Source organism: Papilio machaon, chromosome 13 (genome assembly GCF_912999745.1).
Source record: "Papilio machaon chromosome 13, ilPapMach1.1, whole genome shotgun sequence".
Classification (NCBI taxonomy): Eukaryota; Metazoa; Arthropoda; class Insecta; order Lepidoptera; family Papilionidae; genus Papilio; species Papilio machaon.
This window is the reverse complement of record NC_059998.1, coordinates 7,708,977-7,725,079: the sequence shown is the minus strand read 5'-3', so window position 1 is coordinate 7,725,079 and position 16,103 is coordinate 7,708,977. Positions and strand designations below refer to the sequence as shown.

At 33.0% G+C, this 16,103-nt stretch overlaps 1 protein-coding gene across 1 annotated transcript in view; it reads right to left on the bottom strand.

The window, feature by feature from the left end:
• LOC106709219 (protein kinase C, brain isozyme) overlaps window positions 1-16,103 on the bottom strand; it is a 111,696-nt gene that overhangs the window by 8,895 nt on the left and 86,698 nt on the right. Inside the window, exons 2-3 of the mRNA XM_045680779.1 lie at window positions 763-794; window positions 185-267 (exon numbers count right to left, since the gene is read on the bottom strand). Coding sequence (XP_045536735.1) covers window positions 185-267; window positions 763-794 — 115 coding nt within the window. The remainder of the gene's footprint in view (window positions 1-184; window positions 268-762; window positions 795-16,103) is intronic.

Below are 16,103 nucleotides of genomic sequence, written 5' to 3'. Positions count from 1 at the left end.
CGCCGCCCCGTGCGCCCTCGAATCGTGCCCTTCAGTTGCGCTTCAGCATTCCGCGCGTCGACATACTTATCATCTTTGACATATATTTTGTACCAACTTTCATATTACAAGTCATCATCAGCAAACCAGTCTTTCATTCATTCAACATACAGTCCACAAGCTCAACAAGATGATAGGTACTTACGTCGGAATCGGCACCTTTGTCCGCGCCGGGGCACGTAAACGTCACGTACTCGTGACATCGCTTGTGCACCACGAAGCTGCATACTGCGGGACAATACACAGAGTGACAATCATACGACGTGACAAAATCACATGACGTGGCAAAACACGCATTATGAAATTTATGAGAAAGTTATTTAACGAGAGCAAATCATACGAAATTATATTATTCTTGAGATCCTCACAGAAAATAGGTATGAAGGAGAGGAAACCCTTTTGCGTTTCGATCGATCTTCCCATCTCTTTCTTCTTTCATTTACATTCCATTCGCTTCTCATTAAATAAATTAAAATAAATTAAAGGGTGTTTTCGTTATTTTTGAAATCGTAATATGAATTTAAAAAAATCCTCACCATTGCGATACCAGACATCGTTAACCATTGTAAGGTCGACGAAATTTTACTTCAATAAAACACTGTCAAAGTTATATCTACTTATCTTAAAATATAATAGTCAGTTCTATAAAGTAGGCTACAATGAAATGTTGATATATAACTTCATAAGAAACCATTGCTCTGTTTTATTTATATGTCAGCTCACCTTGACACTGGAAGCCCTGTTTGCCGAAGCCCCTGCAACAAGCAGACACGCATATCATTAAAATGTTAATGCACTGCGCACGCAAGATTAAACGGATAAGACGGAGGCCTAATTTAAGTCTTCTTTCCCTTACGCTCTTTTCTTATTAGGACAGGATGGAAAGGGGAAGTAGATTTGACGGAAGAGGGAACGCATAGGAAGAGGAAATATTTTCTTTCTGTGCGTCTTCTTCTCCGTTGATAAAAGGGAAGCAACGCATCTGCATTTGCGGATATTTATGGACAACGCTCGCATCAATATTTAGGCAAATCCAGGTGGCCGTTTGCGAGTTTTTCAACTTTTGATTAAAAAAAAGATCAAAGACGGACAGAATCTTTCTTCAATTTTTTTAAAATAGTTGTAACGAAATGTTACATTAACTAAGGGCCTATTTTCACTAAGCGATTAACCGCGCGACTCTGGGCGCGCACGTTTTTTTTTATACAGCACTTGCAGCCACGGCAGTGGAACTAGACGTGGCTCCATAGAATTGTCGGTTACTCGCCGCGAATATAAGCAATAAGGAACTGTGACTTCTTCTTCGATTTTCTGGAAATAAGTTTATCAAGAGAAAGTAGTTATTTACCAACATCTATTTTCCTTTATCCGGGTAAATGAGGAAAAGAACTACTTCTTTATATTCTAAATAGTATCTATATATATAAAAGAAAGTTGTGTTAGTTACACCATTTATAACTCGAGAATGGCTGAATCGATTTGACTGAAAATTGGTGGGTAGGTAGCTTAGAACCAGGAAACGGACATAGGATAATTTTTACCCCGTTTTCTTTTTTTTTTTTTATTCCGCGCGGACGGAGTCGCGGGTAAAAGCTAGTATCTATATATATAAAAGAAAGTCGTGTTAGTTACACTATTTATAACTCAAGAACAGCTGAATCTATTTGACTGAAAATTGGTGGGCAGGTAGCTTAGAACCAGGAAACGGACATAGGATAATTTTTGACCCGTTTTATTTTTTTTTCCGCGCGGACGGAGTCGCGGGTAAAAGCTAGTAGTATATAATTTATAATTCATTATTCATAAGCGTCCACACCGACATTGATATATCGATCGCATCGTCTGAGGTAGCTTTTAATTTCCCCGGACTCCCAGCGGACTGCCCCACCTGGGTTATACTGGGACTAGGGACTGGGGCACGATAAGCAAAATGTTTTATAATACATGTTTTAAATAACTTTACTTAGGGTTGTCACATTATTATATCGCTTTCAAATATTAATATTGCGTCTATTTCAAGAAAATCAAATATTTAGTTTATCAACTTAAACATCGTTTTCACTAATATGTGAAATTTTAATATAAATAATTAGGAATTAAGGCGTCCCAGATAAATCCTAATGGATTTATCTGGGACGCCTTAAACCAAATACTGCAATGTGAAAATCTATTGAAATTAATATCCCGATCTGATGAAAAGTTCTCTTATGAGATCTTTTAACAGATATAACCATTTTCATTGGATTGGCGGTTCATTCATAAATGGTGTGACAACCCTAGGAAAATGCGACGAGGCTCGTACAATACGGCTAATGTAATTTAATTTACTCAAACTGCATTCCCGCGACGTAATGTAAATAAGATGCGCCTGTACAATATAAAGTTGCATTTTATGTTGATGGCAATTTGCTAAGTGAATTTACCTTCAACTTTAATGTTAATTTAATTTTATTATATGCTAAAGGTTATTACATAGTGCTTTAGAAATTTAATTAATAATAATAAGCTATCGTTTTAATATTTCAAACGATATTAACCAATCGAAAAATTACAATCAAAAATGAAAATTACCTTTAAGTTATTACATATTGATTATTTTATTACTCGCTTAGGTTCAGGGTATGAATCAAGTTATTAAACATCATAATATCATGGGATTGTGGCTTATTCCTTTTATGTAAAGATATAGATTTCTTTAGTTAAATCCAAAGCTGTATAACTTAATATAAAATTATTTAACACCAAACTTTTCAGACAAATTCGATATTTTTCAAATTCATGAGCGTTCTTCATAAGACTTAAACGAGTCCAAATTTTACTGTATCTGAAACATTTTAAGTTTTTAAGAATTTAAGACGAAAGTTCTTAAAAAGTTCTCAAAGTATAATCCAATTTACACGTAAAATTTTATGTCAAATTGAACCTCTTCGTTTTTTTCTTTTAAGTTCATTTAATAGCATTAACACCTTTAAAATTAAAAAAATAATAAGTTTACGTTATTCGCTCTAGTATTTACACAATAAGTCTCATTGGTCTAACTATTAATAGAGTTTTGTCACTAACTACGAGAAGCGATGAATTTAGATTATTTCGGCATATCAAAATCCTTTGCTTTAGTCAACTTTCGCAAAAGGAGTTATACGGATCTTCATTAGATTTCCTTCGGCAACATCTGTTTCCGTCACCGGCTGCGATCCGACATTTAGTATTTTCATTTCTATATTTATTTAACTCTTAGGCCCTTCGTACACAAAGAAATGTAAATCGTGGAAATTAATATTGGTTGCGGCACGACAATCGCATCGCGGGCGTTCCGTACACACAACGTTGAATCATAACAAATAGATATATGTCAATTGTTTAGATTTGCTCGGCCATCTTGGAAATTGCAGTAACTTTTCTGACGACGATCTTGATTAGGTTGCGAGCTGTACTGTCTTTAGCGATGAAAGATAGAAATGTCGGCGACTTGCGCTGTGGACAAACCTCTATGAGAAATGCGTATGTCGCTTAGCGACTATGATCGCCAGTTTTCGAAGACCTACGTTGCCTTACTGTACGAAGGGCCTTACATAAGGACGGATAAGGGATAATAGACATTTTTGTTAGACTGATATGTTTTCCACGGTTTACCTCCGTATAGTAGGGTGTTGTTTGATTGGTATTGGTTCCAGGAATGTGTCAATAGTACAGTTTTGTTTATTATATTTTTTAATACGATGTAAATCGTAAACAGTGCGTTTGAATGGGATTTTATTGTACAAGAAAGGAAATTAAATTTTTAAACCTTACCGTGGTATTTAATTAACCTTTTTAATAATAAGATAATTAAATTATTTCTTCATTCATCAAATACGTAGCTTATAAAAATGAAGATTTTCTTTTTAAATTAACAATTTAAAGGCGCACATTCAGCGGCCACGTAAAATGAAGTTTTCTTAAGAATATTTTTACACGAGTAATATTCCGTATTCCTTATTAGATTCTTTGAATTCTTTATAACGCCCTCTTTCTTATGATGTCTTAGATTATTTTATTTTTACGTAATTTGTCACCTTATCCGTTACATGATGATATTTTATAAAAACTAAATTTGAGATTTATTTAATTTTGTATGAAAAAAATGTATCGTAATTGTAATTAATTAAATATAAACATAGTAAGTTTGAAGATAATGTTGCTTTTTTTAACATTGGCCTTTAAATTTACCAAAAAGCTGGAAACATTTTTTGCTTACTAACAATAAAGTTGGGGAAAAAACACATGGGAATTTTGTAAATCGCACGCAAAACACATTTATTTTTCGTTTTCTGTGTGACAGAAATAGGTATATTAAACCTTGTCGATATAACAAAGCGAACGGAATTAACAACGCCAGGCGACAGGATGGAAATTTACGTAAGCCTCAGTATTTTTACGCTCCGACAATTCCTTTGCTAAAATTGAATACCGCTTCGGGAATTCCGCCATGGACTTAGTCGAAAGAAAATTATTTCAAAGAGACAGGAAAATATTCCATCGTATTTTAAATATTATATCTCATATTACATGTATTATATCAAACTTTAGAGCTATTTTTTTGTTTGCACCAATTTCAAAGAAATACAGTAATTTAGGTATTATGAAGTCTATATTCTGGCGTTTGTGTAAAGTTACTACTTTGTTGACTATTAAAAAATACAAACATACCACCATTATAGAGCTACGTTCAATAGACCAGACAAAAGACTTGGCTTGCTTTTGTGGCTGAGCGCGGGTTAGCGAAGGGGGATGACGTCATAAGGGGGCGGACAATTTTCCTGTTCAGCGGCGCGCGAGGAGCGATTGAACGTCGATTACCACCTACCAATGATTAGAGGACGTTTTATGTTCATATGTAACTTTAAGGTATAAATTGCAACACCACCCGAGTTTTCACTGCCGAAACACTCGTACGTATACTTAAAGCCTCATTTTCATTCTTGTAAAAAATGACATAAAATAAAGCTATCGTACATGTATTTCTGTGGGAACTGTCGTTTACATTTATAAATATTAGCCAAAACGCCCCGTCTTGGCTATTTACACCGCTAAAAGGCAAAGCTAAGGGGGGTAGCGACATGTTTGCTTTGCATACACATCGCCGGTCCGTGTCAATGTCAATGCCATAACACCGCTCTATGACAACATAATGTTTGTCAACTTTTACGACTTGTCTATTCCGAATACTTTGTGTACAGTTCAAGGCCGCAATATAAAATAGTACCGGGTTAAGGAGAAGTATAAGAAATTACCTTTTTCTTATACTTATTGTATTTATGTTCTCTTTACATCTATGAATACTTTTTGGTTAATTAGTAATAGTGGAGATATTATTTACTAGTTCTTTTCTTGTGATTTAACCAAGTTACTAGATAACGGTACAACAAAGTTTGTTAATATCGTAAAAGGCAGTAGAAAAATCTCGTATTTTTCACACAGCATAGATTTTTGGAACCAGAAACAATCTTCAAATTTTAATAACAATCTGAATATTGGTTTAAACATGTAACAATAATTTTTATTTATATAGAAGCAGTTTAATTTTTATTTATTTCTCTTTATATAATTCTATAGACTTAAACAGTAATAAAGTATATAAATATTTACATATGTATGGTCTTTTTGAAGACCCAAAGCAGTTGTCAACGCTGGCTATGTTTGCGTCCCGAAGATGTTTATCTAAACAAAGCGGTATTGTATGTTTGATGTTGAATATATATTGTTAATACGGTTATATAATACGATAAGTCTCTTATATACTTATAAGCAAAATAGATTCGACAAAAGAATGAAATGTGTTTTCAAGATAAGATACATAGAAAAACGACAATTAATACGAATAAAGATTAATACAAAAATATTACTTAACAGGTAAGGCTTAGGTTTAAGATGTTAAAAGTATTTAAAATAACTATTTCCTTGACTCTTGAAATAATGCCAAATAGACAACACATAATAATAATAAAATTCTTCAAACAATCCAATTTATTAATGTAAATAAAATTTAAATCACAACACGTATAACTTTCCACGCGAGTGCAGTTCTTGGTAAATTAAGTTTATAGGTTATTCGGAATTGATGTCACCGTCCATATGTGAACTTTGTAACATTTCCATCTAACTAAATAAATAATAAACAGTATATATTGTGAATTAAACGAATCATTAAAATGTAAAAATTAACAAATACATGTATTTCTTGTTACATAAACATAAAGGGCCTTACCATAAAAAACTTAGACAGTATTTCAAATAAATTTTATACAGTGACTCTTGCGCACGGATTTTTAACAAATCGTGGTTATTGAAACATTAATATGCGTACTTATACCGAGAGCATTGTGGTAATTGATTGATTGAAAGCATTGACTTTAATAACATCAATCAGTGGCGGTCAAAGGGTTAAAACACGTGTTTCACTAAACAGTATATTTAGTAATATAGATAGTTTGCAAGCAAACATTTATTTATTTTATTCTAACAAGTAACGAAACAGTTAATTCAAACATTTGCTAATATAGAAAACGGTTAAAACACTTACGTATGTACATTTGTCCAATGGGCTCGAAACTAGTCAGTGCCGACACCGCACAGATCTGCGTGAGTGTTTTAGCCGTTTTCTATATAAGTTATTGAATAATTTAATAAAACACCTGTTTACTATTTGACTATTAAAATGCAAGAGTTTATTAACCGTCGAGACAAAAAGGGCAAATTATGATATAAATATCTATTCGATTAAAAATTTTGCCGACGTATATTTAATACTGTTTAGTTTGTTCACACATTGACGAAGTTAACAATGTTACGGTGTCAGAAATAATGTATTTCTAAATGTAAGAAGCGAGCATGTTAGAAAGATTTGCAGTGGTCTGGCGCGAAGCCAGTCACAACACTCTCCACATATTTCCGTTTCTACTACAAATACTGTTTCATTTATACTAGTAACTGTTTATTTACAATGTTTACATATTAGTTTGTATATATTTTGTATACGCACCCATTCAACCAGGAAAAACCATTGCCGTATACTTACGTAGTATTTATAACTTTGCTTTGAATGACATCCTACAAATCCACTTTCTGGATAACTTTCTAGTGCTAAATAAAACGTGAGAAATTATTTTGGTAAATAAAAACTTCAAGTAGACAAGTTTAATTTTTCATTTATTTCTCCTTATATAATTCTATAGACTTAAATAGTAATAAAGTATATAATTTTTTACATATGTGTGGTCTTTTGGAATGGTTCAACGGATCTTGATGAAATGGCAAAGATGTAGAAACATAGTTTGAAAGAACACATAGGCGCGGACGCGTGGACGGAGTCGCGGGTGACAACAAGTATTGTCATAAAAGATTTAAAAACATCCACCAATTGTAAATATAGTTTGTGAAAATGATGGTACAATAAAGACGTAAGTAAATGGAGATTGTTTTTCAAAATCCTGCAATCTTATTCTCAAATATAAATTCTCGTAACCTCGTTGTATGAAATTCGATGTCAGACGAAATTACGGATCTGCAAACGTAATTTAGCTTGGATTTGCTTATCCATGATATAATTTATTATTTGGCATCCGTGATGTTTAGTTAAACGCGACGCTCGAAGCAATTACATTTCCCGCGGCAGGTCTTTGAGAATGCTAAGGAGCGTTTCTCATGCCCTCTGCCGCCTTTTAGGTAAATTAATTTTATCTTTGCCCATTTCAGCTTGATTTATTTATTATTTACGCAATTACTTTTGTCGGGTTTTTTATTTATTTAAATTGAAAGAGCCCATTTATTATTCTAAGAACTTTATTATAATTAAACTTATGTAATATATTTTTGAAAAAAAAAATCAGTTAATAGCATAGATAATTTGCCTTCTAAATTAAAGAGTTCGGAATCAAAATTAAGAAGTTACTTTCAATTAATTAGTGAAGGAACCAATGTTTATTCTATGCATAAAAAACTTAAGTCTTCACAAGAAGTACATTTTATTTCTATGAATTTTCGTTATATATTGTCACGTCGTTGCCATGGTGATATAGCAAAAAGTGTCGTGACAACTTTTCGTAAGAATTTTTTCCGTCTAGCCCCCTTACACAACGCGCGATAAGGAACTTCGTTCCAATATATTGATATGTATGTATGTTGTAAAATATATGATAAAATATATTGTTATGTCTCTTTTTTCAACGAGAATGAGAGGGATGGCAAGATTTCATACAATGATAATTGACGTATTTTCTAGATATATATATAATATTTAGTATAACACATGTTATAAACTTGACTAAGGATTATATCCTTGTAACTCACGTGTGACGTCATCTGTTGTTCAATTGATTGTTCAGCGCATTAGAATCTTCTAATGACAGTGTAAATTATAAACTTACTAGCTGTCGCCCGCGATACCATCCGCGCGGGATTAAAAAAAAACTTGAGAGGTGTGTTGGGACACCCGGATGGAACGAAGTTCCTTTCAATTAATTAGTGAAGGAACCAATGTTTATTCTATGAATAAAAAACTTAAGTCTTCACAAGAAGTACATTTTATTTCTATGAATTTTCGTTATATATTGTCACGTCGTTGCCATGGTGAAGTAGCGCTCATTCGTCGTTAACATACTTACTATTAATTTGTTATTTAAAAATTTGATTAGTAATTCACCTTTCGTTCGGGAGCTACGATGCCACAGACAGACAGACACACACGTCAAACTTATAAAATAGAATATAAGTAAAAAAATATAATCCATACCGTTGCACACAGAAATACAAATGCAGTGAGATACAACAAATGAGGAATGTCGCAGTAATATTACAGAACAGGCAAATGCAACCAAATGAGACCGTCACTGCGCTAATATGAAATTCCGACATACGAGTGGAAAAGCAAAACGCTAACATAAATATACGAATACACTCCGCATTTTATGAGATGCGTTCTTTTATTTCATTAAAACTATCTCGGATAGTGGATGCAGATGAATGCAGTGAACTTTAATATTGTAATTTGTGTAAATGTTTGGATAGATGGATCACCAGAACAACTGCATGGATCTTTATGAAATTTGGCACAGATGTAGAACATAGTCTGGAAGAACACACTAATTAAGTTTTTTTTTTAATTCCCCGCGGACAAAGTAGGTACTTGAAAGACAGGAAAAATGGTGTTGTAAAAAGTTCATGTTGGATACATTTTTTTTAACTTAACCAAATTTTACACAAAAATAATAATTACGTCCATTTCATAATAAAATTCCAGTAAAAATTCTTAACATTCTATTCTGTTATAAACTAAAATTCAGCAAGCGCCGTGTGCCAAGAAAACTAAGAGGGCAATAATGTTGCAAACATTGTGTCATCGTGTATTTTTCATGTTCCGAAACTAAGAGCGCATTCACAATGAATTGCCGCAAACGCGACGTAACATTCTGAAACATCGAATGCGTTTATAACAATAATACATCGTTCAAGTTTACAATTATCATTACATTCACAACATTTACTAGTAAGCTATCATAGTATAAAAAAAAAAACAAAACAATGGGACCCATCTGCAAGCACTTCCTTTCGATTAAAATAATTTTTATCAAAATCGGACCACCAGGGGCGGAGATTCGCAGTAACACACATAAAAAAAAAATCAGTCGAATTGATAACCTCCTTCTTTTTGAAGTCGGCTAAAAATAGTACATATTGAAATAATAAGTAACAGGAGGCGCGGCAGTGGCACGCTAAGGAATCTTAATACGTTCTGCAACTATAAGTTTAAACAAGTAGGTACAGTAAAAGACATTTATACGATTATTTCGTAATAGCTTCACTTAAAGAGCAACAAGTAAATTGTTAACTGAAGAAAATATTATTTCAAGAGAGTGAATACGACGTAATGACGTAAGTCTTCGTATAAATTTCTTGTGTGGTAAATTTTAAACATGCATGTGGATTAAGATGACTAAATATCCGTTCTTGTACACGAAAATCTAATACTCTATTAAAATTCTTCTCTTGAAATTATCACGTTTTGAATATTACAGCAAAATAAGTAAATGAAATAATACTGAAGAAAAATAAATTATTTAAATTCAAGTTGGTATTAATTAATTTAAATTAAAGACATAATGGTAGTTTAAATAAATGAATTGCGGAGTAAAATGTACTTTATTAACAAAACGTTGAAATATGAGTACTTTTATAAAGCGAGAATAACTTGTGTTACTCGCGGCTCGCTCGTTTATTGTAAGTGGGCTCTAAAATTTATTTATAACTGTATATAATTTTTATTCCTTGCGTAGTGACCGCATGATTTATTAGGTCGACAAATATTTTTATAGCATCACACTGTTTCAGTTTTATTTAGTGCGTAAATAAAACATGATTTATTTGTAAGATATATTTTCATTATGATCCAGATGTTTCATTAAAATCTTTTTTCAAATACAGCACTTTTTTTGTGTATATTTTTTTATATCATAAGGTGCAAAGGCAAACGAGCAAACGGCTACCTGGATTCGCCACAATAGCGAGGCGACCGTTGCCCATAGACATCCGCAAATGCAGATGCGTGGCCTACCTTTAATAAACAGACGAAGGGGACTCACAGAAAGAGGATATTTCTCCTTCCCATGCGTCCCTTCTTCTGCCAAATCCACTTCCCCTTCCCATCCTTTCCTAATAAGAAAAGGAGACTAAAATTAGGCCTTCGGTAACACTATAAAGGAAGTGGAAGAGACTGATTGGAAAAGCCGACCCCATAACTGAGTTAGGCAGAGAAAAAAAGGAAAAGAGTCCAACACGTTATGTTTTTTTACAGTTTTAACCTTGGAGACATAGCCGACTTGTATTAGGACGGTTTTGTCTCATACACATTGGGGTCAAAGGTGAATAACGAATGTTGCCATTCTAACATATTTTAAATCGGTCCATAGTAAAAACATTTTAGCCTCAAAAGCTAACTATTTATAAAGCTATTACTCCGATTGATCAAACAAACATACCGCATCAAACACACGCACATTAGCTGTATACATATTCACACTGGACTGCGTCAAACGCTAAGATGAAATTCCATCAAAACCACATGAACTAATTACTGATTTACTAAAAATTACATCTTAGAAAATTGACATGAAGCCATTATGGTCCAAAGGTCAATAAAGAAAAAGTGAACGAATGACTTTATCGCAACTGATATGCAGCGAAAATAATTTTTTATATTTTAAAATTTAATTTTGAGTACAAGTAACTTTAGTAGTATAGGATCCATCGATTTTGGCTATTACATTGTAACTAAGGGGCATAATTGTTTATGTGGACAAGCATATATTTATATACTAGCTGTCGCTGGAGTTCAAAAAAACTTAATAAGTAGCTTATGTGTTCTTCCAGACTATGTTCTACATTTGTGCTAAATTTCATCAAGATCCGTTGAGCCGTTCCGGAGATACCTTCAAACATCCATCCATCCATCCATCTAAACGTTCGCATTTATAACAATAGTTAAATGTGAATCTGTTGTATCCGAAATGTATTACCCCTATATTTCTAGGTAACAGGTTTAACTACTTATTTACTTTACATAAACGTTAATTAAATCTTTATTAATGTATGTTTATCGCACGACAACAATATGGACGCAATATTATCGAGTCATGTGCTGCCAACATTCCGCATTACGTAAGTTATAAGCGGCTTTCAGTAAAGCCTACATTATTCCATGACTGCACATAAACCATTCCAGTGTGATCATTCATATAACCTCTCTCCACTACTGAAACATTTATATTACATATTGTTATCTCAGCATTACCAAAGAGAACGAAAGAGATAAGAAAACGTTTTCTACAAGAGTTGGCAGTGGAATATCCAGGTCACGATAGTTCGAAATTGTTGACAGTATTAATAAATATAAAATCGTGAACTTCTATTATATTCTAAAAATTGAAATATTCAAAAAAAAATGTTGTCTTTTCAGTTTTTTTCGGAGAGAATGAAAGAGACAGTTAATACAGTACTAAGCATACAATAGAAATCAGTTAGGTAAACAGTAACATTGTAACAAAAACGTTTTCACAATAAAGTTTTATGCAACGCTTTCAAGAAAAGTGTGCAAAGGCGCTTTAGTGAAGTATCTAATACGAGTACAATGTACAAGCTACTGTTAATCACAATTAGAAACGGTTAACTCCGGTCTCAGGGCGCTCGTACCAGCTTACAGTAGCAACATTTTACGCTCGGAAAAGAATTCTTTGAAATCCAGTTTCATGATAACTTTAAATAAAAAAGAGCATTTTTAAAAACAAGCTATTTAATGTTATTGTAAATTAAAAGAACAAAAAAATTAAACTATTTGTAAACAAGAATCAAATGAGCCCGAACTTGGTAATATTGTGTCGTTTTATTGCGAAGTTCCTATTACCATATTCCAGCTCCATTATCAGATCAGGACCATGTCAAGATAATATTGCATTGTTACGTGATTTACACATGTATGCAAAATTTCAACTCAATCAGTAAACAAGAAGTTGGACAAATTTAATTTGGAAGATTTGATGACAAACAAGTTAAACTAAAAGCTTATAAAAGGCTGAAAAAGGATAACTATACTAAGTATAATTAAGTGTAATTAAATAAAAAGAACTAAGTCATAAGTCGTTGTATTTTTAGATTTTGGGTCTTAGTGACCATTTAAAAATTAAAAATTAATTAAATGGTCACTTAGAGCCAGTGTAAATTTTACCACTCAGAAACCAGTAAAATGCATGACATTTGTCATAAGAATTAGAATTTTAACAGGGTTGCAAATACCTAAATAATTTCTGCTGTCTAATATGTAACATCGTTAAGTTTAGTTTAGTGACAACAGAATCGTGATTCGAATTAATGTTTCAAAGTGGCTTATGTAAGTAACTTGATAGTTAAGTTGGAAGGCAAGTCGGATTACTACGGCTAAGTCGTCGCAGAGAGCGCAGGTTAGAATGTTATTATCAAGACATCATGACGATGAATAAAATTGTCTAAAACTGTCAGGCTTGTAAATGATGATTTCAATAGAGTTTTTTTAGAAATCTATTTAAACAATATTTCAAATCTTCCTTTAGCTTTTATAATCATTGTTCCTGGCCTATTTACACGTGACTTAATAAATCTCAAGGCATATTTCCCGTTTAAACATAATCTATTACGAGGCAATTAAACAATAGACACGTGCAATTGAGTGGGACCGCAAGTGCGGAGCGCGGGGTGCGGGCCCACCTGACCTCAGATCGATCAGCCGCCGCAGCCCCGCTAACGACCCCAGCCACAAACTACCCTACATTACTCCCTCGTAACGTAACCTATTGTTGTCTTAAACTTCTCTATGTTATATGAATTGATCATGTTGTTTGTACAAGCTTTTCAAGGGATGAGTAGTTTTTTCTTAAAGGTCAGAAAATCCTTTCGTTAAAACTCTTTTTTCAAACAAAACCTTTTAAATTCGCACTATTAAAATTAAAGATAATGTTGCACCAGAAAATATTGAGTATAACTAGTGGAAATTTTATTACCGTTCTTCTGCGAATTTTATCCCGATATCTACAGGGTGTATTTTTAGATGTAACGTGGGCTGCAATCATCAGGTCGCATCCTCCTACGTTTTATCACTATTAGCAGAATTGACAGCTTCACGTATCTTATGAATAATAATCAATCTCTAACATGTATATAAACTGGAACTCGTTTTCTAATCCTTCACACTTCCTATCAGCATCTCAAAGCAGTTGAAACATTCTAATAATGAAGACTTCATCGCTATTGTTTGTTCTGTCTGTCTTTAGCACGATGTATGTAGTGAGGTGTCAAGATAACTTCGGTCAGGTGTACTGCGGGCGGCGACTGGCGTCGGCGCTGGCGCTCGTGTGCGAGGACGCGCCGCAGTCTGTGCTGATAAAGAGGTCAGGTGCGGGGCCCTGGATGCAGGAGACGTGGCCTTGGCTGCCGGCACAACGCGCTCGCTCGCTCGCCCGGGCCAAGCGACAGGTGGTTGCCGAGTGCTGTGACAAGCCATGCACCCTGGATGAACTAATGTCCTACTGCTGATAGTTACAATTCCTAATTGATATTTTTTAAAAATTGTAATACTAAGTTGCTATTGTGAGATTAAATTTGTGTTAAGTAATTTAAAAATGTAATAAAGATGTACAAAATTTCTGATATTTAAATTTTTGAAACCTCAAACGAAACTAGATTCGTAAAACCTGAATTGAAGCAAGGAAGTATTCTTTAGAATAAAATAAACCGGGTAGCTGTGAATGAGGGAGAGTAAAACGCCGTAGTCTGGGCGCTGGGAGGTGCGCAATCTGCAGAAACTGTGCCGTCACTGCACTCGTTCTGCACAATGGCACTACAGATGCAAATTGACGAGCACAATAAAATGTACACTACTACAAGCATCAACAACTTGTATACGTGAAAATGCAATTCAAATTACATAATAGATTTTTACACATTAATAGAAATTCGTATTTCAATACAAATAAAAGCGAATGAAAAATGAAAAATATCTTTGCGGGAAAATATCTCAACGAACAGTAAAGCTTTTCATGAGATTGGAAAATAAGTTGGATTTTTACTTATAAATAATGATGATATTTTTGCAGTTTTGAAGTCTAAAAATAATTTCTCTTCGGACACAAAATAACTTAAATAATTAAAGAAACATAGAGTATTATTTATGTATTTTCATATACACTTTTCTTTGTCCTGAAATTTACAATGTGGACATAATTTTACAAGTTGATGTAATTTACTTTACCACCAACGCAAATGTTTGTAGTCTCAACTTTGAACGAAATTTTAAAATCAAAGTTGTGTTCTTACTTATTCATAACTTATTTAGAAGTTCGATTGGTTTGATAAAGTTTGATTGACGATATAAAGCGAATTCGTATTGAATTTGATATACGATTACAAATTAAAATAAATTCGATAAACTGTACTTAGGAAAGTACAAAGTACAAGACATAATGATAATTCTGTAGAAATTAAATTATAAATACATGTTACAAAATTTAATAAGTAACATTTAATTTTGCTATTTCTAAATATTAGGCGGTGAGGATATAAGTTTGTTAAAGTATTAGTTAGCAAATTATAAGTTTAACAAATTACCTTTAACTGTATAAGGTAACGTGGTTAACTGCCACACAATGTAACCGAAGCTCGTTACTCTGCGTGATTAATATCTTTAATGAAACTCCCCGCTAAGAGATTCAAACTGCTTTTAATTACTACCAAATTATTAATTGCTACTGTGTTATATACCAAACGTAGATTATTGTTATCGCGTGTTACGAAAGAGATGTACCAAAAACATTGTCATTTCAGATTTTTTAAAGATAATGAGCGGAATGACGATATATTTTAGTACGAGTGTTTTGGCAGTGACAACTTTAGTATTTTAGTACTTACTTTTATATGTTGTTATTCAAGTATATATAGTTCTTTGTTAAAATAATACACAAGTTCAGATGTTTGTTCATGAAAAAAAAACATAAATAAACGATACCTTTAGGTGAGATTTCAGCACTAAATATAGACGTACCTGTAAATAACAAAAAATACAAGTTAAATCGAGCATCAAAAGATACATCAAAAAGATTTACAATTACCGAAGAAAGATATAATTATCATCTCAATTAAAAAAGAATAAAATGAAATGAAATAAAAATAAAAATTACAAATTAAAACATTATGTTATGAAACTAAGACATAACGCATTTATATAATGAGAGGCACGAAGAAAACATTTCTGAAAGATATTTTATGATTCCCTTTTATCTTATTACCGTAGTTAAGATTTATAGCAGGTCATTAGATTGCACACGCGCCGGCTTTGATGCAAACGAGATGAATACAAAAGCGATTTACTTGGGATACAATATGCATGAGAGGACTCCCCAGCGGTTATACGCGGTTATAGGTAACCGGAAAGTAAAGTATCATACGTAATACGAACTGATCCATTTATTTATTTAAAAACTTATACTTTAATATTATAAATAATATAT